Source organism: Eptatretus burgeri, chromosome 9, assembly GCF_056783735.1.
Source record: "Eptatretus burgeri isolate ZD-2024b chromosome 9, Ebu_testis_v1, whole genome shotgun sequence".
Classification (NCBI taxonomy): domain Eukaryota; kingdom Metazoa; phylum Chordata; class Myxini; order Myxiniformes; family Myxinidae; genus Eptatretus; species Eptatretus burgeri.
Window position 1 is genome coordinate 75,972,709 of NC_140969.1, and position 23,920 is coordinate 75,996,628.

General features: G+C 46.1%; 1 protein-coding gene across 1 annotated transcript in view; it reads right to left on the reverse strand.

Moving 5' to 3' along the window:
* The window catches only part of LOC147020387 (uncharacterized), a 33,537-nt gene extending 30,031 nt beyond the window's left edge, over nucleotides 1-3,506 (reverse strand). The window contains exon 1 of the mRNA XM_085895706.1: nucleotides 3,399-3,506. Within this exon, the coding sequence (XP_085751832.1) occupies nucleotides 3,399-3,472 (74 nt within the window). The 5' untranslated portion in view covers nucleotides 3,473-3,506. The remainder of the gene's footprint in view (nucleotides 1-3,398) is intronic.
* Between the last annotated feature and the right edge of the window lie 20,414 nt (nucleotides 3,507-23,920).

Below are 23,920 nucleotides of genomic sequence, written 5' to 3' on the forward strand. Positions count from 1 at the left end.
CATCTTACTGAAAATGGAGTGGAGCCGCTTCCTACCATCACGGCCCGGGCCAAACCAGAGCGCCCGATTCTGGTGAGGACATATCGCTTCGGGTCGTCGCCCCCGCTCTGCACCACGGGGTCAAAAAGGACGGGTCGCAGAGCCGCTGGTATGTCGTTCTTGCCCGTCGTTCATACTCATCGTTCCTGCTCACCACTCCTGTCTGCTCATTCATATCTACTCGTCCTGGCCTGGGATTGCCAACCTCCCCATTCGCCTGCTGGCACCGCCCCTCTTCACCGACCCCATTGCTGACTCCGACTTCTCCACCTGCCCTTCTTTCCAATTCGCCTGCTGGCTCCGCCCTTTTTCACCAACCTGCTTGCTGACTCTGACTTCTCCACCATTTCACCTGCTAAATCCATTTTCGTCACCGCATCATCCTCTCTCTCCACCCTTTGGCTTCTGACCACCCAAGTGGCATTTGCACTTACCTTGTGTAAGTCTTCTTTGGTTGGAGGAGCATGGGAGGGGTCAATCATTTATATAATCTGAGCCACACCTGGGTGTAGTGGATTTGGTGAGACCTGATTGGCTATTCCCTCCATTCACAGGTGAGAAATGTGGGTGGGTCTTTCTTTACATATATATTGACTGCTTTTGACGTTTGCACGTGGTACATGCTTGAGAGCCTCATTGGTATGCATTGCTGTCTACGCTATCACTGATGATTTGCCAATAAGTGACGAAACCAGTCCGGTAGCTGAGGGTATTGTCTTGCATTGGGATTGTCGTGTGTGTACTATATGTGAACATCTTTATAGTTGCTGAGGAACTCTGAGAAGGGTTCGAAACAGCGTTAGCACTTAACTTGCGCAAGTCTTCTTGGGTTATTTTATGCAGCTACTTTGGCGAGAGGAGCGTAGAAGGGGTCAATCATATATGTATGTATGTATGTATATATATATATATATATATATATATATATATATATATATATATATATATATATATATATATATATACATACATACATACATACATACATACATACATACATACATACAAACATATGAGCAAATAAAACCCGTCGCTTCAGTGATGGGGACATTAAGGGTCATGGGGGAGTTGGGGGGAGAAGGAGGGAGGGTGAGAAAAGAGAGGAGGGGGGGGGGGAGAAGGAGGGGGGTGAGAAAAGAGAGGAGGGGAGGGAGGAGGGAGGGGAGTCCGGGAGGAGAGAGGAGGAAGGGAAGCTCTGCGGGACAGAAGAGCAAGGAAAGGAGGAAGGTGAGGAGAGATGTTGCTATACGTTGCAACCTAGAGAGAGAGAGAGAGAGAGAGAGAGAGAGAGAGAGAGAGAGAGAGAGAGAGAGAGAGAGAGAGAGAGAGAGAGAGAGAGAGAGAGAGAGAGAGAGAGAGAGAGAGAGAGAGAGAGAGAGAGAGAGAGAGAGAGAGAGAGAGAGAGAGAGAGAGAGAGAGAGAGAGAGAGAGAGAGAGAGAAAGAGAGAGAGAGAGAGAGAGAGAGAGAGAGAGAGAGAGAGAGAGAGAACAGGGAATGAGAAAGGTGAGGAGAGGAGGTGGGGTTAGCAAAGAGAATGGTGTATATTGCTTAATGTACATACAGTCACACACACTAATTGAGGTTTCTGAACCCAGCAATTTTGGTCTAAACAATGCAGAAATCAATAAAATGACCAAATACCAAAATATCTGAAACAAAGTGAAAAAAGAAAACTAAATTGTTGGCCATGTCTCGCTCCAGAAACAGGTCTTTCCCTTCTGTGCACGAGGTCTTCAACTTTAACAGAATCATCTGAACTTCGGCTTCTTGGTCTGGACATCTACTCTAACCTCCATTGGGATAAGTACTTGGGATATTGTGAAGAGTGCTTCCAAGCGAGTTGGTCGTCTCTTTCGAGCACAGAGGTATGTACCTCCTGATGCTGTTTGTACCTGAATAAGACAACTATTCCTCCCCTCATGAAGTACTGTTGCCATACACGGGCTGGAGCACCAACCTGCCACTTATCTTAACTTGACAGGCTCCAGAAACACATAGTTAACCGGGTTGGTGTGGAGATGGATTCAACTCTTCAAATGCTCTCTCACCACAGGTCAGTTGCCTCGGTATGTTAGTTCTACAGATATTTTCATGGTAAATGTTCTGCTGGACTTTCTAACTTGGTTGCTCCTGTACAAATGCTTGGATGCGAGACTTGGTTTGCCATCTCTGTACACCCATGCACTAAAGCTGATCCAATTAGAGAACGAAAGGCTGTGCAGATAGTTTTATCCCTCGTGCTGTCTCGCTTTGGAATTCACTACCTGTAACATGCTTCCCATTCTCCTACGATCAACCCAACTTTAAGAGGAATGTCTATTCCTACTTCTTACATCTCAGAGGCTGCATCACATTTCACTTGACTTCTGCTACTTCCTGTGTCTGATGCTTTTTGTTATTTTTCTCCTTCTTATATTTTGTTTTGCTTTATCCTTAGCCTCATCTATATCTAACTATCCCTTAGCCCCTTATCGAGAATGTATTTAGGCCTTGATTGGGGTGACTTGCATTTTTTAAAAAACAAACAAAAAAGCATGTCTAGAACACCCCCTTCCCTTCCCCACCACCCCTCTCTCTAAAACCCATTCTCCTCGCTCCATCCATCCTTCCACAGTGTATAGCAACATGTGGTGAGACCTTGCTCTCTCCCTCCCTGCCTCGCTCTCCTCTCCCCCACTTCCTAGCTTTCTTTTCCTAACCCCTTCCTCGCTCCCCTCCCCCTCCTCGCTTCCCGTCCCCAATCACCCCCTCCTCGCTTCCAATCCCCTACCACCCCTTCCAACCTTCCCCTCCCCTACCAACCCCTCCGAGCTTCCCCTCCCCAACCACCACCACTCCTCGCTTACCCCTCCCAACAACCCCTTCCCAGCTTCCTCTCCCCAACCAACCCCTCCGAGCTTCCCTTCCCCAACCAACCCCTCCGAGCTTCCCTTCCCCAACCACCCCCATCCTCGCTCCCCTCCCCTACCACCCCCACCTTCTTGCTCCCTTCCCCTCCCACATCCTCACTCCCCTCCCAGATCCTTGCTCCCAATCCCATACCACCCCCTCCTTCACCCCTCCCACCTCCTCACGACCCCTCTCCTCCTAGCCCCCCTTCCCCCCTCCTCACTCCCTTCCCCTTCCACCCCCTACTGTTAATATTCCCATCAGCGAAGAAATGGGTTGTATTTGCTCGTGATAAATGAATAAATAAATAAATTGTTGGTTCAAGCACCAAACAGTAATTAATACCCAAAGTAAGTATTACAACTGATAATCGTTTTGGAATGAAATCCTTCAATACCACAACTTGCCAATAATTGAAGCGAACAACGCAGAATTGTTATTCAACAACAGCAAAGGGTCAAAAGCTTACCGGAGAGAAGACAGATTTTCTCGACAATGGGGAAGACAATTCAGGATTTGCATACCAGTCAAACAAGAAATCATGTAGGGTGTGGTCGATTCATTTCCAAGAATGGAATTTAAATATTTCCTCTCTTGGAAGACATGTGCGGTGGAAGAAATTAAAGCTTTGCTGCTGCACTGCCTGAATGTGGCCTGTAATATATGTTATTACTCGATCCTGGGGCTATTATGGCTCACCCTTGTGGATGATATAAACAAATATTGCATAAGCAGCTAAACCCGTGTCCTGGGAGTGGAACTTATGATGCACCCTTTGGAGGTATTGGAGGTAACGCTCACCTCCAAGTTGTCTCGACTGGGTTCGAATCCTGACCCAGCTATATAAACTGTCATCCCAGTGTTTCACAGGCAGGGCGATTCATCAATGTGTGTGCCCTCCCTCAGATGGATGTTAAAAGAGAGTCCCGTCTGCCAGCATTCGTTGGTGGACATTGAAGATCCCATGGTGTATTTCATGAAAAGTAGGTGAGCCATCGCCGGTACCATGGCCGAATTCCAAATTCCTGCCCGAACCAGAGGAATTTCAGGCCAGGCCTGGCTATCTGGTTCGTGAAGACTCAGGCTAAGATTCCCCCGGCCGATTCCACAAGAAAGGTGGGGTAATGGGGTGCGTTAAAAAAGAAGAAGATTGGTAGGATGAGCAAGGAGAGACAATAAATAAAATAAAAAACAGGGTGGAAACCATTGGGACATTCGGATAATTATTTTTGTTCACTTACAATACACATGTGTTGCTGTTAACTCTCTCTCTCAAATGGTTGAAACAGCGAATTATGATGTTATCTGCTGCTCTCGTATGCAATCTGTGTGAGATTGGTGCGTGGTGGTAGAAATAACCGTGGACTCACTGGATTCGGGCCTATGAAACCTACATTATCATGCTCCGCTTGGAAGACATGAGCGAATCAAGAAAATAAAGCAAATACTGCTCCACTACCTGGGTGCGGAAGACCTGCGGATATTTGGGACACTTGGCACTTTGTCCGAAACATTCGTTTCGACCATGAACCTTCTGGAAACACTTCTCAGCCCCACACAGTGTTCTTCTCCAGTTGTTTCTCTTTAGACAGCATCAACTGCTGGGTGAGTCAGTACACCGGCTGTTACATTGCAAACGTAAGGGGATGAGCTTGCTCCTGCAAATTTGACGCCCTGCAAGATAAGATGATTCGGGACTTGTTCATCAAAAACACGTCAAGTGCTCCTCTCTCTGTTTGCGAGAGATTTTACAAGAACCAGACGATTTATCCCTTTCAAAAGCTCTGAAAATTGCATTTCAAGTTGAATCCATTGACGACTGCACATTTCAACGTTGCAGATGCCCCCCATAACCACACTGAAGGCAGCACAGATTTTTCAGCAGCCCGATAGCCTCGCTAACGCAGACTCCGGCCTAACGGTGCAGCAAATGCAACAGTAGCGTGCACCCCCCCCCCCTGAGTGCTGTGGGAATTGTGGCGAAGCTTTGCATGCCACAAGAACACCGAATAGTTCTCCATGTGTGCAGATGTGCAGGTGCTGTCACAAACTAAATCATTTTTCAAGTTTGTCGCTCTGCTCCTGCCATGATGCCAGCACCACAAAGGCATCAACAACCTCACACAACATCCACCATTGCTCATAATGTGTGTTCCAGAGGTTTTCAAGACGTGTGTGTGTGTGTGTGTGTGTGTGTGTGTGTGTGTGTGTGTGTGTGTGTGTGTGTGTGTGTGTGTATGTGTGTGTGTGTGTGTGTGTGTGTGTGTGTGTGTGTGTGTGTGTGTGTGCGCGCGGACACCTCTGCTATTGGACACAGGGGCTACAGTATCTCTGCTCAACTTGGACACATATAAATGCTTTTCACCCATCAGCTGCTTCAGCACCCCCACTCTGGGTAAGACTGCTCCAAAATCGACATTGTGGGCACCAAGCATCTGACTGCGTTCTCATTCCACATCACCCTCTCTGGTGCGAACTTCCTAAGCATCGACCGCTTCACAGAGCTTGGTTTCTTTCTCCCTGATGGATGCCAGCGGGTCAGCATTTCTGCCGGTTGCCTACTCCTGGCAACAGAAATGGCCCATGGTATTTAATGGACTGGGCTGCCTCACTGCCTGAACCCACCAGTCCCTGCTGAACTCTACGGTGACTCCGGTCATCCAGCCACTGCGACACATTCCATTCGCTCTCCATGACGAAGTGTCTGCTGAAGTCAAGCTCCTGTTGGAAGCTGGAATATTCGAACCAAAGTATTCCCTTGAAGTTCCAACTTGGTCATTGCCAGGAAAAAGTCCGGAGGGCTGTGTATCTGTGTGGATCTTCATGCAGCAAACATTGCCGTCATCCAAGACAAATACCCCCTGCCCACATCTGAGGAACTGACCATCCTGTTCTCTGTCTCCACATTTTTTTCAAAGCTGGACCTATGCCAGGGATATCTCCAGGTGCCCCTCCAACCCGCTAGCAGGGACCTCATGGCATATGTCACTCACACTGGAGTATTCTGCGATACGAGGATGCTTTTTAGACTCATTGACTCAAAGCTGCTTTCATAAAGTGATGTCCTCAGTCCATGCAGGGATTCCAGGAGTGGCCATTGACTGATATGACATTGTTGTACATGGGCCTGACATCCATCCACAACAAGCACCTGCACAGGGTGTTTGAGGCACCCACCAAACACAACCTCACTTTGAATGGTGAAAAGCGTTTACTGTGCTGGACGTCGAGTTTGTGGGATTTTGTCTGTCAGTTCGTAGCATTTCCCTGCCTCAGTCCAACATTGAAGCCATCCATCACATCTCAGCAGCCAATATTCTTTCTTTCCTTGGCATGACAGCCTATTGCCTGCGGTCCCAGCCCCGATACTCCGCCATGGCAGAACCATTCCACCAACTGCTCTAAGAGGACGAGCCCTGGGTTTGAATGCGAGTTTTGAAGATGAGCCCTGGCCTGTGCTGAGGATTTCCACCTCTTGAAGTCTCAGCTTACCACACCACCTTTCCTGGATCAGTTCAACTTTGCTAATACAAACCTCGTCACGTGTGATGCGTCAGCTGTTGCCATGGTGGCTGTGCTCTCGCAGTTGCAGAATGGCGTGGAGAAGCCCATCGCATTTTCCTCCCGGGCCCTGACCTCCACTGAACAGAGGTATTCTGTGGGTGAAGGTCGACTCTCCCTCACATTACCAAGGAACCCGACACGAGATCCGGTCCCCACCAAAAAACAAGGCTCTCATCACCGTCTTCCTTTGAGCGACTGATTTACGCTCAATGAAGAAGTTTGCCGGACCTGAGCTTTTTGGCGCTGGACACGTCATTTTAAATCAGTGAAGCCATTTTGGTTGGGTTGTCGGGGCTTAAAGGTTGAGATCCCTCAGAGGCCGAAACTATGACCATTGTTTGGCATGGTGCTCATCGGGGATAGAGAAGGCCTTAACCGCTTTGGGAGGTTCCAACCCATCGGTACTCTCCTGCCCTGGTCTGCCCCTCTTCTTCGTTCAATTACACTGAACAACAAATTTCAAAAAAATTTTTTTACTGGAGATGTGTAAAGTCATTAAGACTAATTTGGGTACGCTGATTTCAAAAATCATAACCGTTTTGCTGTATCACGTCAGGATTTTCAGGAACAGAAATATTCCCATTGCCTAGAAGTCAGGATTTCAATGAAATTTACATATGTCTTTAACATGTCTATTTCGTACAATTGTTGTTAACTTGTGTTATATTTCTTTCTTTCAGATAAAGATGAGTAGGCGTTCCTGTACCAATCATCCTGACAACTTCTGTTATGTCTGTGGTCGGTATACCAAAAAAGATCAACAGCGAAGTATATCTACAGCAGTGAAAATGAAGGCCGCTTACTTTCACTACTTCGGGTGTAAGGTGGGGGACCAAAAACAGAGCTGGGCACCACACATCTGCTGCACAAGCTGTCACACAACCTTGACTCAGTGGTTGGTGGGCAAGCGCGCGAGCATGCAATTTGCGGTGCCCATGATATGGCGTGAGCCGCAGAATCATCATGATGATTGTTATTTCTGCTGCACAAGCATCGCCGGCTTCAACAAGAAGAATAAAGGTCACATCAAGTACGCTGACTGCGTCTCTGCTCGTAAACCTGTGCCTCATGATGACGAGAACCCCGTTCCAACACCTCCAGCTGATCAGAACATAGCTGTAAGCAGTGGTGAAGAGGATGGTGATGATGAACCTTTTGAACCCGACACTCAAGAATCACACCTTCTGAACCAGGGAGACTTAAATGATCTTGTAAGAGATCTCTCACTGTCAAAGGCGAAGGCAGAGCTGCTTGGATCAAGGCTGCAGCAGTGGAATCTACTTGAACCTAACACCAAGATATCCTTGTTCAGAGCACGTCACAGAGACATGGCTGAGTTCTTTGAGATGGAAGACACGATGACATTCTGCAGTGACATCAACGGTCTGTTGAAAGAACTTGGGTGTGATCACGATCCTGCAGACTGGCGCCTCTTCATCGACTCGGGGAAGAACAGCTTGAAGGCTGTTTTGCTCCAAAATGGCAACGAGAAACCATCAGTCCCACTGGCTCACGCGTTCGGCATGACAGAGACCTATGAGACTATGCAGCAGCTGCTTGATTCCATCAAGTACAATGACTTCAACTGGCACATCTGCGGAGACTTGAAAGTGGTGGCGCTGTTGTTAGGGCTGCAGTCAGGCTACACGAAATACATGTGCTTCCTTTGTCTCTGGGATAGCAGAGACGACAAGAATCACTGGACGAAGAAAGATTGGGAAGAGCGAAAAGAGCATGTACCTGGTCGACACAACGTGAAGCATGTCGCCCTTGTTGACCCAGCCAAGGTTTTCCTTCCACCACTCCACATAAAGCTCGGCTTGATGAAAAGTTTTGTACGGGCAATGGATCTGAATGGGCGTGGGTTTTTATACATCAAGGAAAAGTTTGGCAACACCTCGTTGGAGGCCAAGATCAAGGCTGGTGTCTTTGTTGGACCGCAAATCCGACAGATTATGAAGGACGAAACTTTTCCGACAACTCTAAACCCCAAAGAGCTGGCAGCGTGGAGGAGCTTCAAAGCTGTGACGGACAACTTCTTGGGGAACGAGCGCGCGGACAACTATGAAGAAATAGTGCAGCAGCTGCTGGAGTCCTTCAGGAAACTTGGCTCCAGGATGTCCCTGAAAATCCATTTCCTACACCAGCACCTGAACTTCTTCCTGACAACTTGGGAGCAGTCTCGGACGAGCACGTGAGCGATTCCACCAAGAGATTTCACTCATGGAGACGCGTTACCAAGGGCGGCACAACCCGAACATGATGGGCGATTTCTGCTGGTTCCTGCATCGTGAAACTGACACAGAGCAGCACAAATGCAAAGCCAAATGCCTAAAGCATTTTTAATTCCATTCTAGTGGAGTTTTTCTGTAATTTCTATAATTTTGAAGCATTCATGATGAAATAAATGAATAAATGAATTTTTGTAAATTTCATTGAAATCCTGACTTCTAGGCAATGGGAATATTTCTGTTACTGAAAATCCTGACGTGATACAGCAAAACGGTTATGATTTTTGAAATCAGCGTACCCAAATTAGTCTAAATCACTTTACACATCTCCAGTAAAATTTTTTTGTTGTTCAGTGTTACCCGACCAAGATGAACCCTCGTCATCATCACGAGAAACGTTGATCATCCTTAATCACATCCTCCCAACACCCCGGAAGATAAACTTGGCCAAATGAGCGAAAAGTCCACCGTAATACAAGCTAAACAGGATAAAGAAGACCAGACAAAGCCGATACACCCTCGACACTCAAAACTGTCCAATAATGGCGTCCACGCGAACTCGCTCGACTGACTTGACTCCTGTCCTCTCCAATTTCACAGAATGAACACGAGTCTAAGGAATGAATGAGGAATGAATTAATTAATGAATTCCCACCTTCTGTTCCTTCGTCTGCCATTAAATTATTGGGTTTTGGTAATTGAACTCCCCGAATAACCTCTAAAGTACTCCATGAGAGGGGTCCATCTCCGAGCGGTGCACTTGGAGGTGAAGGTTGTGGTGTAGCCTGCGGGCATGCAGGGCGGGGCATGATGATGGGAGGAGGGGTCGTCGTGGTCATCGGGTCTGCAAGTGATATAAGGTGTGCGCGCCGCCTGAGGCGCTGTAGTAATGCTGGAGTCGCCCGGCCCGTGCGTGTGCTGAGTACGTAATAAAGGAGAGCCGCGGGCAACGTACGCTCGCGCTCGCGCTTGTGCAACACAGCTCGGCTCGACTGTTCCCCCGCTCGTGTCTGCCTGCAAAGCATCTTCTACACGACACAATAAAGGTTACATTTCAATCATTTGTCAGATTTTACTAAGACAACGGAACAAACGTTTATTTATGGATGTACTGCACTTCATTTACATTATCACCTGACATTGTTTGAATGTCAATATTTAATTTTATTTTCAAAAACGACAGCAGCTGTGTTAAGAATCATTTACATCGCTGTCTACTGTTTTGCCATGGCTTACAAACATCGGCTTGGTACATCCATCCATTCATACATCCCTTTACTCCATCCATCCCTTCCTTCACTCCATCCCATTCCTTCTATTCATCCATCCATCCCTTCACTCCATCCATTCCCTCCATCCACCACTTCCATCCATCCATTCATCCATCCATCCATCCATCCCTTCTCTCTATCTCTTGACTCTATCCATCCCTTCCTTCACTCCATCCATTCCCTCCATCCCATTCCTTCTATTCATCCATCCATCCATCCCTTCACTCCATCCATTCCCTCCATCCACACCTTCCATCCATCCATCCATTCATCCATCCATCCATCCCTTCTCTCTATCTCTTTACTCCATCCATCCCTTCCTTCACTCCATCCATTCCCTCCATCCCATTCCTTCTATTCATCCATCCATCCATCCCTTCACTCCATCCATTCCCTCCATCCACTCCTTCCATCATCCATCCATTCATCCATCCATTCCCTCTATCTCATTCCATCCATCCATCCATCCATCCCTTCTCTCTATCTCTTTACTCCATCCATCCCTTCCTTCACTCCATCCATTCCCTCCATCCCATTCCATCCATCCATCCAATCATCCCTTCTTTCTATCTCTTTACTCCATCCAGCTTACAAACACCGGTTGATTGGCACTGCACGACACCGAATGTCAATCGATATACTATATTTTTGATTGTGTTGAGCAGAGGGACAGGACAGAGTGACATTGCGAGTACTTTTCCCGTGTATCGCCATGGCTTACAAACAAACATCCAAGTAAACGAACATCTCTCCGGAGAGCCTTTTAACAAAGTGAAAAATGAAACTAAACCCAGAGGATGAGGATTAAAATCAATGATATTTATTTCATTTCCGAGGTAACAGCCATTGTCAATCACTAATCTGAGATGTTTGCACTTTTAAAAGAAGACATGTCTATGCATGTGTGGTATTGCTGCAATGTGTCACGGAGTGCTCACTTTTTCCATGAGAAGTTGTCTTTATGAAGTTTTGTTTGCACCTGATACAATACTGATAAAGGTACAGTACCTGAAGAAAGTCTGCACCCCCTTTCAAAATTTTCACCTTTTGTTGCCTTGTATCTTGGAATTAAATTCCATTAAACCAGACGTTTTACACCTTTATTTACACATCGTAACCCTCAACTTCCAAGTGAAAAACAAATTTTAGAAATTTCAGAAAATTATTATCGCATGTGTGTAAATGAAACAGACGGCACGAACACTGGGGTCTCCGGGCGTTTGTAAGCATTGTGATGTATCAGCGATGTGTCGGCGATGAAGATCAGCCATTCGATGACATGAGTGAGGAAAGTGAAAAAAAAATTTGAGTGCTTCATCGTTAAGAAACCACTGCAGCCTGTTCAAAGTCAAGACATTGTTGTTACACAAGAACAGTCAGGAGAATTGCCAACAGCTGAGAGAATTTATCAAGGAGGTGAGAAAGGTCTTTTGCAGAAGATCCAGGTTGGCGTAGAAGAAGTAAAGGAACAGAAAGCAAATCTAAGAGAAGATCAGGCTCCGGGTCCAGATGATAATCACCCGAGAGTATTGAGGCAGGTGGCTGAGCAGGTAAGCGACATATGAACGGATATTTTCAATAGCTCACTCGAGTCAGGACATGTGCGGGAGGATTGGAGAATAACAAATGTAACACCATCTATACGAATAAAAGTGTGTGTGTGTGTGTGTGTGTGTGTGTGTGTGTGTGTGTGTGTGTGTGTGTGTGTGTGTGTGTGTGTGTGTGTGTGTGTGTGTGTGTGTGTGTGAGAGTGTAAGAGTTGTTGTTGATTGGTATCAACATCTGCAGGTTTCAGAATGTGGAATGGAGTTCGCTCAGGGTGGGCTCAAAGTATCTTCCTTCATTTCGGTAAGGGGTCACGGATTCATGGACCAAGCTGTGAAGTTTTCTGTTTTCAAAGTTTTGTGCCTTTAGGATCGTCTCTGAGCCCTGGGAAGCTTCCAGCTGAAGTTCGTTTTTTATTATACATTGTCGAGGCTCGTATGAGAGCTAATGCACAGAAGGGGGGGGGGGTGAATGAGATGAGGGTTGGGAGAGGGGAGAACAAAACAGTGAGGAACAGAGACATTCGGAGATCTGTAGAAGGGAGAAGGATGGGGCGGGGAACATGTGGTATACAAGATGGACATTACAGGGACTTTCAGGAAGGAATGTAGGGAATTTGAAGGAGTTGGGTGTGGGGTGGATTAATGGGGTAGAAAACATCAAGATTTTGGATGGGGGAAGATAAGAGGTGGTGGTGAACAGCTGTTTTTAAGGCCTGGGGAGAAGAATGGGATTGAAGAGAGTGAGGGAGTTTATTCCAAAGGTGGTGAAAAAGAGGAATGAAAGCGTGAACATGAGCAGCGATTTGTGATTTTGATAGTTTTACCAGAAGGGGGTTGTTGGCAGACGTTGAGCTCCCTGCGGAAATATGGTGGGGAGATATTGCAGACAAAGCAGGGGGGACGAGACCAGAGAGGAGACTGAAAAAGACAAAGACCACCGACCTGCCTGCGGAGAGAGTGTGGGAGGACCAAAGACTCAGCCTCATCATGGGAGATACCAATGATCCAAAATGCATTGGTGTCCACAGCATGAAGTATGGAGAGAGTAAGTAAGAAGCAGTATGGGAGAGAGTGAAGGTTTTCAAGTTAAAGTTTGATTGCATGAAAGATCAGCATTGAGCCCCTTCCCTCTACCTGATTGTCATGAATGTTCTAACTGAGCAAGTGAGACAGACAGGAAGTGCCTTGGTCAATGGTGTTTGCAGATAACATTGAGCTGTGTGGTGGGGAAGATAAGAATATGACTATCTTGAGAAATGGAGAAAAGCGCTGGAAGATAATGGAATGAAGATCAGTCGACCAGAGAATCAAGATATGGATTGTCAGTTTGAGCCAAGGGAAGAGGATTGGGGTGAAGGTGTAGAGATTCTGGGTGCAGATCAGGAGTAAGTGAGTTGCTTCAAGTATCTTTGGTAAGAGGTGACAGAAGACGGCAATATGGGAATGGGAATTATGCATCAGATTAGTTCAAGTTGGAGTAATTGGAGGAAGTCAGGAAGTGAAGTGTTGTGTGATAGAAAAGGACCGCTGAAAATTAAAGTAAAGATTTACAAGACAGTTGTCAGACTGGCATTGTCATATCATATGGAAACTTGGGAAACTTGGGAAACTTCAAAGAAAGAGGAAGAGAAACTGGATGTAAATGAGATTCTCATGCTGAGATGGATGGGTGGAGTGACAAGAAAGGACAAAATTAGGAACCAGTATATCAGAGGGTCAGTGAAGATTGTGGAAGCATCGAAGAAAGTCGTCGAAAAGAGAATGAATTGGTTTGGTCATGTGATGAGGAGAGAGAAAGAGTATCTGGTGAGGCGAGTGATGAAGATGGGATGCTCGGAAGAAGATGAAGGCCGAAAACCCGATGAGAGGATGCAGCGCTGAGAGAGAGAAGTTGTGGAAAAGTAAGAAGAATGGGTGATTGACAGAAGGAGATGAAGCCTGGTGGTGGTTTCGTGGTGAGGGTGGCTGGCTTAGGATCCTAGTGTCCTAAGTTTGAGCCCTGTTTGCTGCTGAATTAATACCAGGTGGGGTTGACTCGGCTGTTATGCTCGATTGACAATGCGCGATCGCCTAAGCTCACAGGCCTAAAGTCGCAGTGAGCTAAAAATGGGAAAATCCAAAAGAAGAGGAGAAGAATATTCGACCTCATTTCCCCCAACATTCTCAAAAAGTGTTGAATAACATGGAAACCACCATAAAACGAATGATGATGATGACGATGATCTGGTTGGGATCTGAAGAAACGGTTGTAAAATCATAAGTCAACATACTTCTTTTTTTTCATGAAAATCAGAATTTTTGTCGCAATATTTTTTTCATCGTGTAAGCCTGGTGTTGGCTCAGCAGCTGCGGTGGCTGGCTAAAGATCCTTGGGTTATGAGTTTGACCCCCATATAATGTTGAATTAACACCAGGTGGGGTTGACTGAGCCTGTCATCCTTCCATCCATTGGGACCACACTCTGGACAGAGCATTGGTGCTGCCAAAGTAGTTTCTTGGGCTATTGCGCACAATCCTGGACATGTCACAACTTCAACACAGGATAATAAAATGGCTCAATCATCCCAGCAAGCTGCAACTAATTTTGCCAACCTCAGAAGGATGACAGGCTGAGTCAACCCCACCTGGTATTAATGAAACAGCTAAGTGGGATTTGAACTCAGGACCCTAGGATACCAAACGCACCACCTTAACCATTAAGCCAACACCAGGCTTATGCAGTGAGTACCAGGGTACAGGTAGAGGGGCACAGCATCAGTGGCACAGCCGTGCTTCCAAGAAATGATAGCTACCTGGCAGCGAAGCCACCATACACAAGAATAGAACAGATTCATTGGGTTATGTATTTATTTGTATGCAGCCTGTGGTTTGTCACTGCATTATTATTTTTTCTGAAGGTGTAGCTGTGCGAATGATGCAGTGCCCCTGTTACCAGCAAACTGGTTCTCATTTTGCTGACCTTGAAAGGATGATAGGCTGAGGCTGAGTCCACCCACCTGGTGTTAATTCCTCAGATCATAAGCCAGCCACCTTAACTGTTTGTTAAGCCAACACCAGGCTTATTCATGGAGTAATTCAGCCATAGTGTCAGCTTTATAAAAACTATTCCGAAGTTGTCCTGTTAATAAAATGATATCTTTAATCTATGCGAATAAAAGTGTGTGTGTGTGTGTGTGTGTGTGTGTGTGTGTGTGTGTGTGTGTGTGTGTGTGTGTGTGTGTGTGTGTGTGTGTGTGTGTGTGTGTATGTGTGTGTGTGTGTGTGTTGTTGATTGGTTATCTACATATGTGGGTTTCAGAATGTGGAATGGAGTCCTCCCAGGGCAGGCTCAAAGCATCCACCTTCATTTCAGTAAGGGGTCTTAACGATGAAGCACTCAAATTTTTTTTTCACTTTCCTCACTCATGTCATCGAATGCCTGATCTTCATCGCCGACACATCGCTGATACATCACAATGCTTGCAAACGCCCGGAGACCCCAGTGTTCCTGCCTTCTGTTTCATTTACACACATGCGATAATAATTTTCTGAAATTTCTAAAATTTGTTTTTCACTTGGAAGTTGAGGGTTACGATGTGTAAATAAAGGTGTAAAACGTCTGGTTTAATGGAATTTAATTCCAAGATACAAGGCAACAAAAGGTGAAAATTTTGAAAGGGGGTGCATACTTTCTACAGGTACTGTACCTTTATACAGTATTGTATCAGGTGCAAACAAAACTTCATTAAGACAACTTCGCATGGAAAAAGTGAGCACTCCGTGACACATTGCAGCAATACCACACATGCATAGACATGTCTTCTTTTAAAAGTGCAAACATCTCAGATGAGTGATTGAGAATGGCTGTTACCTCGGAAATGAAATAAATATCATTGATTTTAATCCTCATCCTCTGGGTTTAGTTTCATTTTTCACTTTGTTAAAAGGCTCTCCGGAGAGATGTTCGTTTACTTGGATGTTTGTTTGTAAGCCATGGCGATACACGGGAAAAGTACCCGCAATGTCCCTCTGTCCTGTCCCTCTGCTGAACACAATCAAAAATATAGTATATCGATTGACATGCGGTGTCGTGCAGTGCCAATCAACCGGTGTTTGTAAGCTGGATGGAGTAAAGAGATAGATAGAAGGGATGATTGGATGGATGGATGGATGAATGGATGGAATGGGATGGAGGGAATGGATGGAGTGAAGGAAGGGATGGATGGAGTAAAGGGATGTATGAATGGATGGATGTACCAAGCCGATGTTTGTAAGCCATGGCAAAATAGTAGACAGCGATGTAAATGATTCTTAACACAGCTGCTGTCGTTTTTGAAAATAAAATTAAATATTGACCTTCAAACAATGTTAGGTGACAATGTAAATGAAGTGCAGTACATCCATAAATAAACGTTGGTTCCGTTGTCTTCGTAAAATCTGACAAATGATTGAAATGTAACCTTCACCTCCAAGTGCACCGCTCTGAGATGGACCCCTCTAATGGAGTACTTTAGAGGTTATTCGGGGAGAGCTATTTCCAAAACCCAATAATTTAATGGCAGACGAAGGAACAGCAGGTGGGAATTCATTAATTAATTAATTCCTCATTCATTCCTTACACCTCGTGTTCATTCTGTGAAATTGGAGAGGACAGGAGTCAAGTCAGTCGAGCGAGTTCGCGTGGACGCCATTATCGGACAGTTTTGAGTGTCGAGGGTGTATCGGCTTTGTCTGGTCTTCTTTATCCTGTTTAGCTTGTATTACGGTGGACTTTTCGCTCATTTGGCCAAGTTTATCTTCCGGGGTGTTGGGAGGATGTGATTAAGGATGATCAACGTTTCTCGTGATGATGACGAGGGTTCATCTTGGTTGGATAATTGAACGAAGAAGAGGGGCAGACCACGGCAGGAGAGTACCGATGGGTTGGAACCTCCCAAAGCGGTTAAGGCCTTCTCTATCCCCGATGAGCACCATGCCAAACAATGGTCATAGTTTCGGCCTCTGAGGGATCCAAACCTTTAAGCCCCGCCAACCCAACTAAAATGGCTTCACTGATTTAAAATGACGTGTCCAGCGCCAAAAATCTCAGGTCCGGCAAACTTCTTCATTGAGCGTAAATCAGTCGCTCAAAGGAAGACGGTGATGAGAGCCTTGTTTTTTGGTGGGGACCGGATCTCGTGTCGGGTTCCTTGGTAATGTGAGGGAGAGTCGACGTTCACCCACAGAATACCTCTGTTCAGTGGAGGACAGGGCCCGGGAGGCAAATGCGATGGGCTTCTCCACGCCATTCTGCAACTGCGAGAGCACAGTCACCATGGCAACAGCTGATGCATCACACGTGACGTGGTTTTGCATTAGCAAAGTTGAACTGATCCAGGAAAGGTGGTGTGGTAAGCTGAGACTTCAAGAGGTGGAAATCCTCAGCACAGGCCAGGGCTCATATTCAAAACTCGCATTCAAACCCAGGGCTCGTCCTCTTAGAGCAGTTGGTGGAGTGGTTCTGCCATGGCGGAGTATCAGGGCTGGGACCGCAGGCAATAGGCTGTCATGCCAAGGAAAGAAAGAACATTGGCTGCTGAGATGTGATGGATGGCTTCAATGTTCGACTGAGGCAGGGAGATGCTACGAACTGACAGACAAAATCCCACAAACTCGACGTCCAGCACAGTAAACGCTTTTCACCATTCAAGGTGAGGTTGTGTTTGGTTGGTGCCTCAAACACCCTGTGCAAGTGCTTGTTGTGGATGGATGTGTCAGGCCCATGTACAACAATGTCATATCAGTCAATGGCCACTCCTGGAATCCCTGCATGGAATGAGGACATCACTTTCTGAAAGCAGCTTTGAGTCAATGAGTCTAAAAGGCATCCTCGTGTCGTAGAATACTCCAGTGTGAGTGACATATGCCATGAGGTCCCTGCTAGCGGGTTGGAGGGGCACCTGGAGATATCTCTGGCATAGGTCCAGCTTTGAAAAAAATGTGGAGCCATAGAACAGGATGGTCAGTTCCTCAGATGTGGGCAGGGGTATTTCTCTTGGATGACGGCACTGTTTGCTGCATGAAGATCCACACAGATACACAGCCCTCCGGACTTTTTCCTGGCAATGACCAAGTTGGAAATTCAAGGGAATACTTTGGTTCGAATATTCCAGCTTCCAACAGGAGCTTGAGTTCAGCAGACACTTCGTCACGGAGAGCGAATGGAATGTGTCGCAGTGGCTGGATGACCGGAGTCACCGTTGAGTTCAGCAGGGACTGGTGGGTTCAGGCAGTGAGGCAGCCCAGTCCATTAAATACCATGGGCCATTTCTGTTGCCATGGGTAGGCAACCGGCAGAAATGCTTACCCACTGGCATCCATCAGGGAGAAAGAAACCAAGCTCTGTGAAGCGGTCGATGCGTAGGAAGTTCGCACCACAGAGGGTGATGTGGAATGAGAACGCAGTCAGATGCTTGGTGCCCACAATGTCGATTTTGGAGCAGTCTTACCCAGAGTGGGGGTGCTGAAGCAGCTGTTGGGTGAAAAGCATTTATATGTGTCCAAGTTGAGCAGAGATACTGTAGCCCCTGTGTCCAATAGCAGAGGTGTCCGTACACACACACACACACACACACACACACACACACACACACACACACACACACACACACACACACACACACACACACACACGTCTTGAAAACCTCTGGAACACACATTATCTGCAATGATGGATGTTGTGTGAGGTTGTTGATGCCTTTGTGGTGCTGGCATCATGGCAGGGGCAGAGCAACACACTTGAAAAATGATTTAGTTTGTGACAGCACCTGCACATCTGCACACATGGAGAACTATTCGGTGTTCTTGTGGCATGGAAAGCTTCGCCACAATTCCCACAGCACTCGGGGGGGGGGGGGGGGGTGCATGCTACTGTTGCATTTGCTGCACCGTTAGGCCGGAGTCTGCGTTAGCGAGGCTATCGGGCTGCTCAAAAATCTATGCTGCCTTCAGTGTGGTTATGGGGGGTAATAATCCATGTACTTTGTTGTAAAGTACATGTAAAGGTAATAATCCATGTACTTTGTTGGACAGGTAATAATGCATTTACTTTTTCGGACAGGAAATAATCCATTTACTTTGTCCGAAAGGTAATAATCCATTTACTTTTTTAACAGGTAATAATCCATTCACTTTGTTGGACAGGTAATAATCCAATTACTTTGTTGGAAAGGTAATAATCCATTCACTTTTTTGGAAAGGTAATCATCCATTTACTTTGTTTGACAGGTAAGAATCCATTCACTTTTTTGGAAAGGTAATAATCCATTTACGTTGTTGGACAGGTAATAATCCATTCACTTTTTTGGAAAGGTAATCATCCATTTACTTTGTTGGACAGGTAATAATCCATTTACTTTGTTCGAAAGGTATTAATCCAATTACTTTGTTGGAAAGGTAATAATCCATTCACTTTGTTGGAAAGGTAATCATCCATTTATTTTGTTGGACAGGTAAGAATCCATTTACTTTGTTGGACAGGTAATAATCCATTTACTTTGTTGGACAGGTAACAATCCATTTACTTTGTTGGAAAGGTAATAATCCAATTACTTTGTTGGACAGGTAACAATCCATTTACTTTGTTCGAAAGGTAATAATTCATTTTTTTTTGTATACCTTGGTCGAGGCTCGTATGAGAGCTAACACACAACTCACAGCAAGGAGGCATGAGACAAGAGGGGCGGGAGTGGAAGGGACAAAACAGTGGGGAACAGACACATTAGGTGAACTGTGGAAGGGAGAGGGATGGGGATGGGACGGGGAACATGGCGAAGAGAAGATGGACATTACAGGAACTTTCAGGAAGGGAAGCAGGAGAATTGAAGGAAGTGGGCTTGGGTGGATAATTGGGGGTAGAAAAGATTGGGGATTTGGATGGGGGAAGATAAGAGGTGGTGGTGAACAGCTGTTTTGAAAGCCTGGAGGGAAGAATGGGAAAGAATAGAGTGAGGAAGTTTATTCCAAAGGCGGGAAAAAAGAGGAATGAAAGAGTGAAGATGAGCAGTGATTCGTGATTTTGGTAGTTTTACCAGAAGGGGGTTGTTGGTGGACCTTGAGTGCCCTGTGGAAATGTGGTGGGGACAAATCGCAGAGAGAGCAGGGGGGGGGGGGCAAGTCTGGAGAGGAGTCGGTAGAAGACAGAAAGACCACCGACCAACCTGCGGTGATTGAGTGAGAGGCCCAAAGACTCAGCTTCATTGCAGGAGATGCCGATGATCTTAAATGCCCTGGTTTCGACAGCGTGAAGCCGAGAAAGGTGGGAGGCAGGAGCACCAGCCCAGAGGGGAGAGCAGTACTCCATCAGGCTACAGACAAAAGCTTTGTAAGTGGTCAGGAGCTCAAGAGGGCCGAGGAAGGACTTTGCACGACAGAGGATTCCCAGTCGGCGACTGGCTTTTGAGGCGAGGTTGGAAATGTGACTTTCCCAGGAAAGGTCATGGCAGATATTGAGACCCAGAAGCTTGAAAGAAAAGACTTCTTCCAGAGGATTGTTGAGAAAGTGGATGGGGGGGTTTTCTAAACAGTCCTTTCGAAGAGACATCGTGAGAGTGTGAGATTTGTCTGGATTGAAAGACATGTTCCACGTGTTGGACCAGTTTGTGATTTTATCCAGATCTGCAGTGAGCGAAGAAGCTGTTGCTTGCAGGTCTGAGGGATGACAGATGGTACGGCAGAGGGTGGAGTCGTCGGCAAAGAGAAATAGAGGATTTTCCAGAGAGTCCGAGAGATCATTGATGAAAACCAGAAAAAGAACAGGGCCCAGAACGCTACCTTGCGGAACTCCAGCCTGGACAGGAAGGGGGGATGAAAGAACTCCATTTAGAGCCACACGTTGACTGCGACAGGAGAGGAAGTCTGCGAGCCATGAGTGGAGATGGCCTTGAATACCATGGGAAGAGAGTTTGGTGAGTAGGGCAGGGTGCCAGACTGTGTCAAAAGCACGTGATATGTCCAGGGATATGGCTCGGATTTCCTGTCTGGCATTGAGGACCTCCATCCATTGATGGGAGAGCAGAAGCAGCATATCCAGGGTAGAGTGACCTGGTCTGAAACCAAATTGATGATTGGAAATCAAGCCATTGGAGAAGAGGAAGGATTTCATATCTGAAGCGATGATGGATTCCATCACCTTGCTGATGATTGGGAGAAGGCTGATTGGTCTGTAGTTACAGTGATCTGTTTTTGCACCTTTTTTATGCAGGCCAGTGATGTTAGCAGCTTTACAAGCAGATGGCAGTTGACCTTGGGCAAATGAGAGGGTGAATAGAACAGAGAGAGGGTGAGCAAGAGCAGAAGAGCAGGCTTTGAGGACACGTGGGCTGATGCCGTCTGGACCGGTTGCAGAATCTAACTCGAGGTTTGAAAGCAAGCTCTCCACCTTGTCAGGAGAAAAGGATACAGAGTTCAGGGACAGTTGAGTGTGACTGGGTAAAGTGGGTAGAGATAGTGATGGGTTTAGGACACAAGATTTATCTGCAAACACCGAGTTTAGACATTCAGCTTTATCACGTGTGGAATCAGCAGTGCGGCCATTTGAGGTAAGGGAGGGGATGGAGGGGGAACATACACCAGAAACAGATTTGATTAAATGCCACCAGGATTTTGAGGAGGGAGAGAGGTTTGAGAGTTCAGACTTGAGATGAGAAAGATGTTGTTTTCTGGCTCTCCTGAGGGTAGATACACACTTGTTCCGAGCTTTGTGGAAAGAACTGAGATTGCCCTCAGTTGGGTTTGTTTTCCATGAGGAAAAGGCAAGTTGCTTCAGGACAACTGCCTCGCCACAAACTTCAGTAAACCAAGGGCGGGAGGAAGGGTAAGACAACTGAACACGAGAGGGGATAAATCTGTGCATGAGGGAGAGCAAGTTTCTTTGAAAGAATTCCCAGGATGAGTTGATGTTTGAGAAAGTAGTGATAGGAGACCAGTCTCTAAGTTTGATGGCTGCTCGGAGACCTTGCCAGTCGGCTTGAGTGAAATGCCAGACTCGACGGCGGTGAGGTGGTTCTCTGATAACAGCCAGAGAGATGTCCACTTTAACAAGGATGTGGTCAGAAGACCCAATTGGAGCGAAGGAAGAGCAGCAGATATTGTCAGGGAAATTTGTCAAAATCAGATCCAGAAGAGATGGAGTTCCATTGGTTGAGATCCGGGTCGGGAAGTTGACCGATTGAGTCAGTCCCAATGAGTCGCAGAAAGCTTTTGCTGAGGTGCCATGGCAGGTGAGAGAGGTACCCACACCTAGCCAACTGGCGTGATGACAATTGAAGTCACCACATAAGAGGAAGAGAGAGTATGAATGAGAAGATAGAAGATGGTCCATGTTTTTGGATAGTGAGGTGTAGATGGAGGCATCACTGTTCGGTGGACGGTACAGTACACATATAAACATGAGGTGGGAGTGGAGGGAAGCCAAAGCCAGAGATATTCCTGGGGGTGTGGGGGAGTGAGAGCAGTGCATGGAGAGTGAGGAATAGAGTCTTTGATGAAGAGAGCAACACCTCCACCAGGACGAGGCTCAGGTCTGTCATACCGTAAGAGGGAGTAACCAGGGAGAGATACTTGGGATTCAGACACGTCTTGGGAGAGGAAAGTTTCTGTTAGGCAGATAATGTCTGGTTTGTCAGTGGCAACCTGTAAGGAAAGATGTGAAAGGTTTGAGCGAAGGCCCCAAATATTTGAGGTCCACACTTTTAATGAAGAGGTAGGGGAGGAGGCTATGGGTGCAGGAGGTGGAGGGGGAGGGGGAGGGTAGGACAAGGGACGAGGGGTGGGTAAGGAGGGTTGCTGAAAGAGTGTGGGGTATTGCAGAATAGCGAAGGGAGGGGGCCGAATGAGGAGGAGAAAAGTCTCTGTGGTGCTGGGGGAGAGGGGAGACTAGAGACAAGGTAGAAGGCAGTTGAGGATTTGAGGAGGTGGAGTGAAGAGATGGAGGTGAGAGGGCAGTGGGGGGAGGCAGGTTGGTGGATGAGAGGGGGGGCAACTTAGAGAAGGAAGAGTGAGGGGGATGAAAGGTGGGAGAAAGGTGAGGGGGGAATTTTTGAGAGAGGTGAGAGGGAGGCATGGAGAGGAGAAGAGTGGGATGGTTGCTTTGAGAGTGAGAGTGAGGGGAGAAGAGGGTGAGTTGGCACTGAAGTTGGAAAAAAAGAATGGTTGATGGAAAGCGAGCATCCATGGCAAACTGTGGTTTTTAAAAGTTTTAGGTCAGAGATGCGATTTAACACAATTCTTGATGGATGCAATGAAGGCGAATTCAGAGAATGGAGAGAAGAAGCGCTGTAATAGTTGGATTTTTTAGGCAAGGAATGAAGGAGAGATCGAAATGCGAGCAGTCTGTTAAAATAGCAGAAGAGTAGTGCATTGTGAAACAGAAAAGAGTACCACATGTGTGAGAGAGTCGAATGAAGCATTATAAGATCGTTTTTGTTGTTAATATTGATGTATGAGAGAGTTCAACAGATTAGGTCATGGAAGTGTAAAAAAAAAAAAAAAAATCGAGGAAGAAGACGAGGAGGAAGATAAGGGGAAGAAGAAGAAGCAGAATCGGGAGAAGGTGAGCGTGTTGTTGTTGTTGGGTATATATATATATATTTTTTTGAGATAAGAAAGAGATTGCTTGGGAGAATGGGGGATGTTTGGAAAGTGGGGAGGATGAAAATTGAAGGTAATGGGAAGGATAGAAATTGAAGGTCATGGGGAGAAAAAAGAAACAAACAAACAAAAAAAACGATCGAACATCGAGTGGAACCGGTAGGCCTCAAGCCTAGGCCTAGGCCTCAAACACCAGGTAAGAACGTCAAAAATACTCACAAAATAGCACGATTTTTGAAACAAAACCGAACTAGGAACACACGTGTAGGTGAGAAAATTAAACAGTTAAAACGGGACAAATAACAACCGGAACCTAACTTTGAGAACATCAGCAGGGAGCCCCGAAGGAGATCTCTCGCCGCTCCAAAACCGGAACCGGAGATTGAAATTTACTTTGTTGGAAAGGTAAAAATCCATTCACTTTGTTGCAAAGGTAATAACCTATTTACTTTGTTGGACAGATAATAATTCATTTACTTTGTTGGACAGGTAGCAATCCATTTACTTTGATGGACAGGTAATAATCCAATTACTTTGTTGGAAAGGTAATAATCCATTTACTTTGTTCGAAAGGTAACAATCCATTTACTTTGTTGGACAGGTAACAATCCATTTACTTTGTTGGAAAGGTAATAATCCATTCACTTTGTTTGAAAGGTAATAATCCATTTACTTTGTTGGAAAGGTAAAAATCCATTCACTTTGTTGGAAAGGTAATAATCCATTCACTATGTCGTCAGGTAATAATCCATTTACTTTGTTGGACAGGTA